The sequence below is a fragment of the Schistocerca gregaria genome, chromosome 11 (genome assembly GCF_023897955.1).
Source record: "Schistocerca gregaria isolate iqSchGreg1 chromosome 11, iqSchGreg1.2, whole genome shotgun sequence".
Taxonomy (NCBI): Eukaryota; Metazoa; Arthropoda; class Insecta; order Orthoptera; family Acrididae; genus Schistocerca; species Schistocerca gregaria.
Genome location: NC_064930.1, coordinates 150,564,990 through 150,579,152, shown reverse-complemented (window position 1 = coordinate 150,579,152; position 14,163 = coordinate 150,564,990). Strand labels below are relative to the sequence as shown.

Sequence of the window (14,163 nt, the reverse complement as noted above, 5' to 3'; positions counted from 1 at the left end):
ATCGGTAGAGGCGGACCAATTCCGTGGCCTCCACGCTCTCCTGACCTCTCAAAGTTCTCATCCCCACACCCAGGCTTAGGGGTGGTAGGTAGTATTTTCGTAGTAATAATGCAAGTAATAAGTCATCTGTACACAAAACTGGTTGAAATTGTTCGACATATGCTGCTCTGTTTCCCCACCCTTACAAAAGGTATGTGGTTACCACTCACAAAGTGATTATTTCCAGATAGTGAGAGATTAGAAGATACATGCGTGAAGTTTGGTAAAAATCTCTGTTTAGCAGTGCGCGCGCCTGTGTGTGTGTGTGTGTGTGTGTGTGTGTGTGTGTGTGTGTGTGTGTGGGTGTGTGTGGGTGTGGGTCCATTGATCGTGACCGGGCCAAATAACTCACGAAATAAGCATCAAACGGAAAAACTACAAAGAACGAAACTTGTCAAGCTTGAAGGGGGAAACCGGATGGCGCTACAGTTGGCCCGCTAGATGCGCTGCCATAGATCAAACGTATATCAATTGCGTATTTTAAAATAGGAATCCCCATGTTTTATTACATATTCGTGTGGTACGTAAAGAAATATGAATGTTTTAGTTGGACCACTTTTTTCACTTTGTGATAGATGGCACTGTAATTGTATAGCTTCTTCACTTTTCCCTGCAATATATTGACCATCAGAATGGTTTGCCTAGTTGCACAGAAAATATAGAATATTATTCCAGAATGAGATTTTCACTCTGCAGTGGAGTGTGCGCTGATATGAAACTTCCTGGCAGATTGAAACTGTGTGCCTGACCGAGACTCAAACTCGGGACCTTTGCCTTTCGCGGGCAAGTGCTCTATTATTGTTTGCCAGAATTCCTCGAAATAAATTTTATTTATTTATTTATGATAAACGGACGTGGTGATGTGTAAAACTCTGAACCAGTTGCATAGCTTTCGCTGTGCCACAACTTGTTTCAGGCCAACAGTTCCATTTCCAAATGGCGCATAACATCCAAGGTTAAAATAGTAGTTGACAGAGCTGAAGTATATTCACAGATTAGATTAGATTAGATTAGATTAGATTAGATTAGATTAGATTAGATTAGATTAGATTAGATTAGATTAGATTAGATTAGATTAGATTAGATTAGATTAGAAGATTAGATTAGATTAATACTTGTTCCATAGATCATGAATACGACACTTCGTAATGATGTGGAACGTGTCAGGTTAATAAAAGATGTCTGTACAAGAAATTACATTACACAAAATATTGCATGACACTAATGATTAAGTTTTTTTTTTTTTTACTTAGTTTATATCTAAAAATTCAGCCAATGAGTAGAAGGAGTTGTCATCTAGAAATTCTTTTAATTTATTTTTAAATGTTAGTTGGCTATCTGTCAGGCTTTTGATGCTGTTTGGTAGGTGCCCAAAGACTTTTGTGGCAGCATAATTTACCCCTTTCTGTGCCAAAGTCAGATTTAACCCTGCATAGTGAAGATCATCCTTTCTCCTGGTGTTATAGGTATGCACACTGCTATTACTTTTGAATTGGGTTGGATTATTATCAACAAATTTCATAAGGGAATATATATACTGTGAGGTTACTGTGAGGATCCCTAGATCCTTAGATGTCTGCACGATGACCGTGGGTGGGCTCCAGCAATTATTCTGATTACACGTTTTTGTGCAATGAATACTTTTCTACTCAACGATGAATTACCCCCGAATATGATGCCATACGAAAGCAGTGAATGAAAGTAGGCATAGTAAGCTAATTTACTGAGATTCTTATCACCAAAATTTGCAATAACCCTAATAGCATACGTAGCTGAACTCAGACGTTTCAGCAGACCATCAATGTGTTGCTTCCAGTTTAACCTCTCATCAATGGACACACCTAAAATTTTGAAAATTCTACCTTAGCTACAGACTTCTGTTCAAATTCTATATTTATTACTGGAGTTGTGCCACTTACTGTACGGAACTGTATATACTGTGTTTTATCAAAATTTAGAGAGAGTCCGTTTGCTGAGAACCACTTAATAATTTTGTGAAAAACATCATTTACAATTACATCACTTAGTTCTTGGTTTTTGGATGTTATTACTATACTTGTATCATCAGCAAAAAGAACTAACTGTGCATCTTCATCAATGTGGAATGGTAAGTCATTAATGTATATCAAGAACAGTAAAGGACCTAAGACCGAACCCTGTGGGACCCCGTGCTTGATAGCACCCCAGTTTGAGGAATCAGCTGTTGTTTTAACATTACACGAACCACTTATTTCAACTTTCTGCATTCTTCCAGTTAAGTATGAATTAAACCATTTGTGCACTACCCCACTCAAACCATAATGATTTAGCTTATCTAAAAGAATTCCATGATTTACACAATCAAAGGCCTTTGAGAGATCACAAAAAATACCAATGGGTGATGTCCAGTTATTCAGAGCATTTAATATTTGATCAGTGAATGCGTATATAACATTTTCTGTTTATAAGCTTTTCTGAAAACCTAACTAACATTTTGTTACTACTTTATTTTTACAAATATGGGAGGCTACTCTTGAATACATTAGTTTCACAAAAATCTTTGATAGAGCTGTCAGAAGAGAGATTGGGCAGTAGTTGCTGACATCTGACGTGTCTCCTTTTTATGGAATGGTTTTACAATGGGATATTTCAGTCTATTGGGGAAAACACCCTGCTCCAAAGAGCTATTACATATGTGGCTGAGAATCCTGCTTATCTGTGGGGAACAAGCTTTAAGTACCTTGCTGGAAATGCCATCAATTCCATAAGAGCTTTTACTTTTCTGCGAGTTTATTATTTTACTGATTTCAGAGGGAGAGGTTGGTGGAATTACAGTTGTTTCAAACTGCGCAGGTATGGCCTCTTCTATTAATAGCCTTGCCTCTTCTAGTGAAGATCTAGATCCTATTTTCTCCACAACATTTAAAAAATGATTATTCAAAATATTTTCAATTTCTGATTGTTTGTTAGTGCACTTGTCATTCAGTTTTATTGCGCTAAAGTCTTCCTGTGCTCTTGGTTGCCCTGTTTCCCTTTCAATAATATTCAAAATTGCTATAATTTTATTATCAGAGTTACTGATCTCAGACATGATACACATGCTTCTGGACTTTTTAATAACTCTTATTAGTACCGCACAATAGTTTTTATAATATTGAACAATTTCGGGGTCAGTACTCCCTCTTGCTGTTAGATACAGTTCTCTTTTGCGGTTGCAGGATATTCTTATTCCTTTAGTTAGCCAAGGTTTTTTATATGTTTTCTTGGAATTATGTTTAACGATTTTCTTGGAAAAACAATTTTCAAATACCCTTAAAAATTTATTGTGAAATAAGTTATATTTCAAGTTTGCATCGGGTTCGTTATACACTTCATCCCAGTCTAGCTGCTGTAGGCTTTCCCTAAAGTTTGCAATATTTATATTGTTAATTGAACACACTGCTTTGAAAGTCTGATTTATTATACTGCATGGAGCTATGTCATGTACTGTAACAAGCGGTGCACTATGATCTGAAAGACCATTCTCAACAGGATAAGCATTTATGTCCTTAAACTTATCTTGGTCTATAAAAAAGTTATCTATCAATGTACTGCTGTTCTTTGTTATCCGAGTAGGAAAATCAATGATGGAGCTCAAATTGAAAGAACTGAGTAATACTACAAGGTCATTCTTCCTATTACACTCTTACAGGGAATCAACATTGAAATCCCCACAAATGATAATTTGCTTCCCCCTGTCTGACAGATAGCACAACAAAGCATCCAAGTTTTCTAGAAATAGCTGGAAATTCCCTGAGGGGGACCTATACACTGTTACAATTATGAAAGTGCCATCATTTAGTTTAAGTTCAGTGGCACATGCTTCCATATGTTGCTCTACAAAAAATTTTTTAGTTTCTAAATTTTTTGCACTGTGGAAGCTTTTGACATATATGGCAACTCCTCCTCTCATCATATTATCTCTACTTACATGTGCAGCTAATTTGTACCCATTGATGCTAACCTTTTGCATATCAGTGACAATGTGATGCTCAGACAGGCATAGTATATCTATTACATTCTTGGTTTCTATATCTTCTAAATAAATCAGAAGCTCATCAATTTTATTCTTCAATCCCCCAATATTTGGTGAAATATACTAACATTATTTTTCACTTTACTTTTGTGAGTATCTTGAACTTTTTAAACATCTTTAATACTTGCCTGGCTGAGTTTCCCACTGGACACTGATCTTACACTAAAAAAGAGTTACCACCATGAGACATAGTTCCTCCCCCCTTTAAATTTCCTGCTATCAGCCCCGCCAGTTTACCCTTCCCTTCCCTTTCCTGTTGAGGTGTAGGCCATGTCTAGTATAGTCCCACCTACAGAGTGAATCAACAGGAATCACACCAATGTGTGACCCCGCATCAGATCCAAGTAGCCGTTCCAACTCCAAATTAACTCTCCTGACAGAAGAGGTCAAATGAGGTCGGTCGTGGCACTCCAGAACCGACACAAACCCAACACTGGTACGACTCGATGTTGATGCAATCTTTGCCAGGTCACACACTATGCTGTACCCCGGATCTCTGTCAATACTGTTGCCCGGCCCACCCACAATAACAATGGTATCTTCCTTAGTAAAGCCTCCACATAGTGAACCTAAATCCTCTAACCTGCCCCAGTCCAGCACTAGGTTTGAAAAAACTTGTGACCTGGTATTCTGACCCTAATTCATCCTGCGGAAGTTGGCCCACAACCCTAGCATGCGAACTACCTAGCAACAAGACTGTCTTTCTCTTTGCAGACTTCCCTACATTCTTATTCAATTTGCTGCTGAAAGCTTGTTGAGCCCTGTCTACATCTACTTCTGTGAGAGGCTCATCAGTTTCTGACTGAGGCAACAGGTCAAACCTATTTTGTACAGTTTTGTTGTAGTTTTGTAAGTGTTTGATTACAGTTGTTTAATTTTGCACTGTGTATGCATGGTGAATGGTAGGTAACTGTGCGCGCACACGCACACGCACACACACACACACACACACACACACACACACACACACACACACACACACACACACACACACACACACACACCAGATTGGAAGGCTTGAGTACGTAACGTGACATGGAGGGAGTGTGACAGACGAGCTGTGGATCAGGGCCCTTTCTGTTTGTGTTGCGTATAAATGACGTTGCAGACAACATTAATAGTCACCTAAGACTTTTCACAAATGGTGCAGTTACCTGTAAAGAAGGGGGCAAAGCTGCCCAGGTCTGCGAATACCCCTAATACTGCGATATCTGGTACAGCGGCATGCCGAGTGGTAGGCTCTGTGAGTTAAACGATCTGAAGTACATCTACATATACCTACATCTACATTTATACTCCGCAAGCCACCAAACGGTGTGTGACGGAGGGCATTTTACGTGCCACTGTCATTACCTCCCTTTCCTGTTCCAGTCTCGTATTCTGACAGATCGTTTACGACACAATCCATTACCGAGTGTAGGTATTAAGGCGACACAGTTAAAATGTACGGCTCCTCGAAGAGGTACCTAGGTGCCGTCTGTGGGTGAAGACGACATATTACTCTCACTGCTGGCTCCTGTGCAAGTGACGCTTTCTAAGTTGCGAGTTACCCCGGAAAATTATTCCAGGAGACACTGTCGAGTGCAAACGCACAAAATATCTCAGGAGGGAGACACTGAGGACTCTTTTATTTGCAGAACAGTGGGACATACGCCATTTCTAGTAAACAGACTGCTTACACTGTGTCTGACCTCGGCTAGGGCACTGCTATGTGATACGGTGTTCTCGCCACATAGGACTGGCAGAGGACATTTCGACATTTCGGAGAATGGCGGCTCACGTTTCGTTATTGCTTAATAAGTGAGTGTTTCTGACGGGGTGCATCGAGAGAGTTGTGGTCGCAGTAGAGGCATTTTTGTCGTAGTCCGATGTTTTGCCAACTTTGTGCTACGAATGTGAAAATATTTTGTCGACTCCCGTGCACGTAGGGAGTGATGACCGTCGTGATAAGATAAATCGCAGCTCGCGTAGCAATATTCCGGTGTTCATTTTCCCCGGATCCAACTGCGGAGAGGAACGGCAGAGAAACGCTCTGAAAGTGGTACACTGCAGCCCGTACCGAACCTCACGTGCAAATGACGGAATCGACGTGTCCGTGTAGATGTGTGGCCGCTAGGATTCTGCAGCAGCGAAATGGCAGCGGCAGCTCTCGTCGTGCCGGCGCGCCGCACCTGTCTCACTCGGCGGTTTTCTCGCCGCCGCCCTCGGCTTCTCCCGCGGTAAGAGCGTCTGCCCGGGCTTGCGCTGCTTCGAGCACTCTGGAGCCGCAGTCCGTGCTGCGCCGCTGCGGACCGGTGGGCAGGCGGGAGCAGGTGGTGGGAGGACAGCGTCCCGTCGTTCTGCTGAGGGGGCGTGGGTGGGCACACGCGCGACTGCAGCTGCAGCGGCGCACAGATCGACGTTCGACGTGCGCTGAACAAACCTGTGGGATTACAGAGCGGCAAGGACTGGCGGCAGGCGACCGGCGCGAGTTCTCCTGCCGGGGTCACGGCACCGTCTCTGCGGCGTCTCTCCCGGGATCGCGACCGTGTCGCCCGCACCCCGGGTGACCGAGAAACTGTGGCCCGATTTGAGTTCGTAAGAGCTGACGCTAGGATTAAAAGTGCCGTACAGACCCCATCCCGGTTGCCGACGAGGCTCTGTGCAAGCCGGTGGTAGCTACGTAACGGTGTGGGCTGTCCATCTGCAATGGAGTCGGTCCTCTGGTCCAACTGAACCACTCACTGGTTGGAAATGGTTACGTTTGGCTACTTGCAGGCCATTTGGTGCCATTCGTGGACTTGGTGTTCCCAAACAATGATGACAATACACACCGTGTCACTAGGCTACAATTGTTTGCAGTTGGTCCTAAGAGCATTCTGGATGATTCGAGTGAATGACTTGGCCATCTAGATCACACAAAATGAATCCCATTGACCATTTCTGTTACACAATTGAGAGGTCAGTCAGCGCACAAAATCCTGCGCTGGCAACACTCACCCAATTATGAGGAGCTGTAGAGGCAGCACGGCTCAGTTCTTCTGCAGGGCACTTGCGACGAGCTGTCGAGTCCGTGCTCCGTAGAGTTGCTCCACTGCACTGGGCATAAGGTTGTCTGACACGATGTTACATCCCTTAGCTCACTCTGAAGAACTGTATGCTCGGACCGCGTGTGTTTCATTTATATAAAATAGACCTGGGTGGGTACGTGAGATTATTTTCCCTCTCTGCCTGCCCGAGTTTCTCTCCGTGTTCTCCATATTTGGTTTTGTCCTTTCAGGAGTCGGAGTGTGAAGACGAGGCGGCGGAGGCGGAGGCTGTCGCGATGGTCGCGTGTGACCCGCTGTACGTGAAGCAGGAGCCGGTGAGTGCAGCTGCGTTCTGCCCTGCCCTCGCCAGTGGAGCCTGGGGAGGTGACGGTGTGCCTGCTCCAATATACACTCACTCCCTCCCTCCCTCCTCTTATTCTATCGCATTAATTCTACACTGTCTTGCGATCCATCAGGCAGAATCTCTATAGTGATTTCACAAACGTTTGCAATTTTGTTTATGCAATATTTGGACGTAGTTTGCACAAGCAAATCATTACCATGGGTACGCAATGTAATCGGAAATTACTGGCTGTCCGAATTGATATCAGACCTCAGAATACACTCAGTATGGGCAGCAAGTACAGGGAGACTCAAAAGGATGAGGAATTTTGGAATGGAGGTCAATCTACGAGCACAATAACTCCACACATATTTCTTTATGTCAGTGTATAGTACAGAGTATGCCATTATTGTTATCGCAAGCATTTTTATTTCTCAAATATCGTATCTGATGGACTAGCTCCCCCTCGGCACACATTTTCCTGCAGCCCTGTAGGAACATTTTGATGGGATTCCAGATGGTTTCCTCTCACATTCTCACTTAGTTGCGGGACTTTGAATTTCGCCGCGCTACACTCGTTCCCTCAGATATAAATTATACCGTCGCAGCGGTATGAGCGTTCGACGGCAGAGAAAATATGTAAGACAAGGAAGGTACTGAAATTGTAACTCTTCTTTTGTTTTCTGTCCGTGTTTTGCCTCTTGAGAGCCGAAGCTTAATGGAGACGTAGAAACTTACTAGTTGGTCCTGGTCGGATTAAGAGGAAAAAACTCATCGATGTGCAGACGTGTTGTGCAAGTTTCTGTGAAATTTGTAGGTCGAAAGCAGCAACGAAAAATATATTGCATTCAACACGGAGATGGGTTTAGTTTGTATACATTAGTAATTCCTGGACAATAAAAATTTATTGCAAGATTTCGGAGCAGCTAAGACTTTCCACGCAGAAATGAAGTAGACTTTTTGAAGACCTGGATGCCGCACGAAAGAAGACATGTTAACATGGTAAAGGATGAACGCTTATCTACGCCATTTCCCCCTGTTAATCACATTTTGTTATTCCCTGTTCTCCTTCAAATAATTGTTGTGGAAATTGGTTTGAATTTTGCTCAGAAACGCCACAAGGACCACCCCAACAATAGCTTTTCCGAATCAGGAAGTGCGATAGCTTTTCTGTAATACGACGTCCGACTTGCATTTCATTCTTTCACTTTTTCACGGTCATTAACGATCTTAAAAACCCCTTTTTACTCACGATTTCTTCCCGCATTTTCATTCTTGTCTTCTCTTTTATTAACCACCACAACTTTGTCGTCCAGTGGTAGCAGGTCGAGTGCGATAAACCGTGCCGTTGAGGTGTTCACACGACGCCGGGTCGGGCTACCTCGCAGACCGCACGGTGCCACCGTGCCTCGGAAGGACGGATGTTACGGCGGTTCACACCGGTTGCCACCTTCAAACGAGTAGGGGTCTGACATGCTGCACAGTGCACTCACCTCGCTGCTCTCAGCGGACACCTGTGTACCTGACGTGCATATCGCTGAGATCGGCAGTGCCACTGAGGTACACGACGTCCACAGCTCGTCGACGAAACTTATCGTCGCAGTGTTGCAACATCTACTAACGTGTTATAACGGTCGCCTAGTCGCAGATTTGCTATAATCGCACTATTTCACTCCCATTTACGGAGCTTGTTAGCACTTGGTGTTAGGTTGGCGCCATTAAAATGCATTGTCGTAACCGCCGTTGCTTGCTGGATCGCTGCTGTGTCTCGATGCTGATGCTGGCTCTAAATCTGGTTGTCTAGGGGTAAAAAGATGAGGTCCCGTGTTTTTTATGTGCTTTTGATGATAAATGATGAGCGAAACCACAAATACTTAAACTTGAAATATTCATTACTCTGATGCCCATCTGAATTCCACTGTCCACCAAAGACAATGACACAACACAAAGTAGCACTTCTTTTACATGTTCTTTGCAATGTTTATCCACCTCGAACAATAACACACATACACTTTACCAAAGTGACATTCAGACTCCGCTCCCGACCCTACTCGCTGCTTGTATTTATAATTTTGTCAAAGAACTACTAAAGAGAGATATAGTCTGCAACTCACATGTACATCATTCATCGTAATTTGTGCAGAAAAGTTATTAATTTATGTCGAGTGACATAATTCAACAGGTTATTAAAATGAGACAGACAGATTAGTTGACAGAATAATTCTTTGTTACAAAAAGGCCGTTTTTTAGAAGTTTGTGAATTGACTTCTCTAATTTGCATAAATAAGTAAATAACATGAATTATTAAGAATTACCTTGGTATTCGTCTAAAATAGGAGTGTTTACGTTAATACTGAGTGAAAACGGTCGTAGTGAACAAATAAGTTTCACTGGGTGATTTTTATGTAAGGAGATCCAAAATACGTAAGTTGGCCACTATTTTTCGTACTTGGTATTAATAATTTAAGATGAACTTAGTTTTTACATGACATTTGCTGTATCAGTGATCAAGTGATACTAACTTTTGTGTGGGTCAGTTATTGAGTATAATTTAATGGGCTGACTGTTTATGGGGTCGTGTTATGCAATCATTGTTAACATACACAATAACTTTTCTATAATCATAAATACTCGTTAAACTTGTTGAATTTGGAGGGTATCTCATATTTCGGTTAAGTAAAGCCTTTAATAGGTTCCGTCACAGTGTGTTCTGTATATCGTCTGTGCATTAGCAGATCGTCAGGTCAAAGTTGCCGTACGGCCTGAGGCTCGTACGGACGGAACTTTAAGCCCACCTGCAGTCTTCGTAAACACTCGAACAGCGCGCCTGTAGAGACTGTGTGTGACGGCGAACAGGGCGCTGTGAGGCTATTACGGATGCAGTTCGCACGGCACCGACATCGTCTCCCTGCAGACGGCCTCTTCGGTGCGAAACCCTCCGCTTCCAAATTGCGGACCCGGGTGTCGGTCGCACGTGCCGAGGGAATGCGACCGCAAAGTACGGTGTCGAAAAGACGCAAAAATTGTCGACGCTCTGCTTCTGCAGTTCCGTTCTCGCAGCAGTGACGGCTGCACGCTGTCACACTGCTGTGTGTTTACTGTGCGCCCCGCATTCTGTATGTCGTGTTTGGCTCCACGGCGACCTCGTGGCATCGCCGTGGCAACTGTGTGTTTCCCAGTCTTCTCACTCACCGTCTGTATCAAAAATGACAGTCGGTACGACCGATTTCCTGAACGACGACTATTTTAATTACACATTCTAGTAGCATCGATTACAGACTATATATAAAAATTTTATTTAATATGCACCCTTTACAACTAACAAGGGAACCTCCCCATCGCACCTCCCTCAAATTTAGTTACAAGTTGGCACAGTGGATACGCCTTGAAAAACTGAACACAGATCGATCGAGAAAACAGGAAGAAGTTGTGTGGAACTACGAAAAAATAAGCAAAATATACAAACTGAGTAGTCCATGTACAAGATAGGCAACATCGAGGATAGTATCAACTCAGTAGCGCCGTGGTGCCGTGGTTAGCGTGAGCAGCTGCTGAACGAGAGGTCCTTTGTTAGAGTCTTCCCTCGATTGAAAAGGTTACTTTCTTTATTTTCGCAAAGTTAGGATATGTCCGTTCATTGACGTCTTTGTTCACTGTAATAAATTTAGTGCCTGTGTTTTGCGACCGCAGCGCAAAACCGTGCGATTAGTAGACGGAAGGACGTGCCTCTCCAATGGGAACCGAAAACATTTGATCGCAACGTCATAGGTCAATCGATTCCTCCACAGGAAAACACGTCTGATATATTGTGCGTCACATGGCAGGAATATGTTGTCGACCCACCTAACTTGTACAGTTGGCGAATGGGTAAAAAGATTCTTCTACCTTGCCCGATTTATGTTTTCTTGTCCATGTGATAATCACTCCCAAAAAGTGATGACGGACAGATAATAATTGTCTGAAAATAAAAAAATAAACTTTTCACTCGAGGGAAGAGTTGAACCGAGGAACTCTCGTTTCGCAGCTGCTCACGCTAACCACGGGACCACGGCGCTCCTGACCTCACACTACCCTCGATGTTGCCTATCTTGCGCATGGACCACTCAGTTTGTATAATTTGCTTTTTTTTCATAGTTCCACACAACTTCTTCCTGTTTTCCCCGTTGATCTGTGCTGTTTTTCAAGGTCTATCCACTGTGGCAAGTTATAACTAAATGTGACGGGGGTGCGATGGGGAGGTTGCCTTGGGAGAGTGCCGAGGTTGGCCTTTTTGGAGGATTTTAGTGCTCGTTCCTCTTGTGAGTTGTGAGCGTGTAGACTGCCGTTGTAATACACGTTGGAGTGCGAGCACCGGTGCGGCGTGAAGCAGAACTCCGCCTGTTCGACTCGCGCAGTGATTAGAGAGGCACGGCACACCGGAAAAGGAGTCTCGGGGAGGAGACCGAACTGCGAGAAGGTAGTCGGCCGTGCCCTTGCAGAGGAACCACACCGGCATTTGCCCGAAGCGATTTACGGACATCGCAGAAAACCTAAATCGAGATGGCCGGACTCGGGATCGAACGGTCGTCCTCCCGAGTGCGAATCCGGTGTGCTAGCCACTGCGCCACCTCGCTCACTTGTGGTCCGGCTTTCGATGAGCTGAGCTGCCGGCTCTGCCCCGGTCGGCGGCATTTAGTGCGCGCGCAGAACGGGAGGCGTGTTTCTGTCTGCCTAGACGAGCTGGATACACCGCCGGCAATGGGACACTTGCACTCCACATTGTTGTCTTCTAGTACACACCATTGTTCTGTCATTGTTTAGATAGGCGGATCCCAGTGAGACAATACCGACGGTCGTTCAGCACTTTCCCAGGCTGCGTGTTAGTCTGCATTCCGCAACAATTTACAAATTACACTACAGAGTTCTGTGGCATCACAGTACAAAGTTTCTCATTCGTTCCGACTCGCTCACTGTAGTGCTTAATAAAAAATAAAAAGAGAAGAAAAGAAAAGGTTGAAAATGTGCGAAGAAATGGTGAATAAAAAGGGTTTTTTAAAATCGTTAATGGCCGTGAAAAAGGGAAAGAGTGAAATGCAAGTTGGACTTTGTATTACAGAAAAGTTATCGGACTTCGTGATTCGGAAAAGCTATTGTTGGAGTGGTCCTTGTGGCGTTTCTGGGCAAACGTTAACCTATTTTCCACTACAAAAATTATTGGGACAGAATAAGAAAATGTGATTAACAGGGGGAAACGGCGTACATGAGAGTTCATCCTTTACGATGTTAAGGTGTCTTCTTTCGTGCTGCGTCCAGGTCTTCAAAAATCTCCGTTTCTGCGTGAAAGATAGTAGCTGCTCCGAAATCTTGCAATCGTCCAGGAACCACTAATTTATACAAATCAAAATCGTCTTCAGATCAAATGCAATGTATTTTATGTTGCTGCTTCCATCCTTTGAATTTCATACAAACTTTGACAACGCGTCTGCACATCAATGAGTTTTTTCGTTTTAATCAGACCGAGACTAGCTAATAAGTTTTTACGTCTGCATTAAGCTTCCGCTCTCGAGAGACAACAGACGGATAGGACAAATAGCGTTACAATTTTAGTACCTTCCTTGTCGTACATATTTTCTCTGCCGTCGACTGCTGCGACGGTATAATTTATATCTGAGGGAACGAGTGTAGGCAGGCGGGGGGAGGGGCGGTCGCGCCGCCGGCAGATCTGCCGAGCAGTATCCAAACTCAGCCAGCTAAAATGTCCATCTCCTCAACGCCCACCTGATGGCTGAAAAAATCTGAAAATAATTAACTTGTAACTCTATCACCAAGAAGTCTTTTTGCCATTAGTGTGTGCGTTGCGTTTGTCATCGTCCGTCAAAAGCACAAAAGAAAAATGTTACACCATGCGAGTGTAATACGTATGTTGCAATCGTAAAACTGCTACACCACGAAGATGACGTGCTACAGATGCGAAATTTGACAGGAACAAGATGCTGTGACATGAAATGATTAGATTTTCAGAGCATTCACACAAGTTTGGCGCCGCTGGCGACACCTACAACGTGCTCACATGACGCAAGTTTCCAATACATTTCTCATACACAAGCAGCAGTTGACCGGCGTTGCCTGGTGAAACGTTGTTGTGATGCCTCGTGTAAGGAGGAGAAATGCGTACCATCACGTTTCCTACTTTGATAAAGGTCGGATTGTAGCCTATCGCGAATGCGGTTTATCGTGTCGCTACATTGCTGCTCGCGGTCGTCGAGATCCAGTGACTGTTGGCAGAATATGGAACCGGTGGGTTCAGGAGGGTAATACGGAACGCCGTGCTGGATCCCAACGGCCTCGTATCACTAGCAGTCGAGATGACAGGCATCTTATCCGCACGGATGTAACGGATCGTGCAGCCACGTCTCGATCCTTGAGTGAACAGATGGGGACGTTTGCAACAACACAACCATCTGCACGAACAGTTCGACGACGTTTGCAGCAGCACGGACTATCAGCTCGAAGGCCGTGGCTGCGGTTACTCTTGACGCTGCATCACAGACAGGAGCGCCTGCGATGGAGTACTTGACGACGAACCTGGCTGCACGAATGGCAAAACGTCATTTTTTCGGTCGAATCCAGGTTCTGTGTACAGCATCAGTATGGTCTCATCCGCGTTTGGCGACATCGCGGTGAACGCACATTGGAAGCGTGTATTCGTCATCGCCATACTGGCGTATCACCCGGGGTGA

The 14,163-nt window shown here is 44.2% G+C and overlaps 1 protein-coding gene across 5 annotated transcripts in view; it reads left to right on the top strand.

Annotated features, from left to right (window-relative positions):
* LOC126295491 (zinc finger protein ZFP2-like) overlaps positions 1-14,163 on the top strand; it is a 76,546-nt gene that overhangs the window by 25,419 nt on the left and 36,964 nt on the right. For 3 of the 5 annotated variants that reach the window (XM_049988051.1, XM_049988049.1, XM_049988050.1), the window contains one exon: positions 7,353-7,436. The exons of the other annotated variants lie outside the window; for them this stretch is intronic. In XM_049988051.1, the coding sequence (XP_049844008.1) occupies positions 7,353-7,436 (84 nt within the window). The remainder of the gene's footprint in view (positions 1-7,352; positions 7,437-14,163) is intronic. 5 annotated transcript variants of the gene reach the window in all.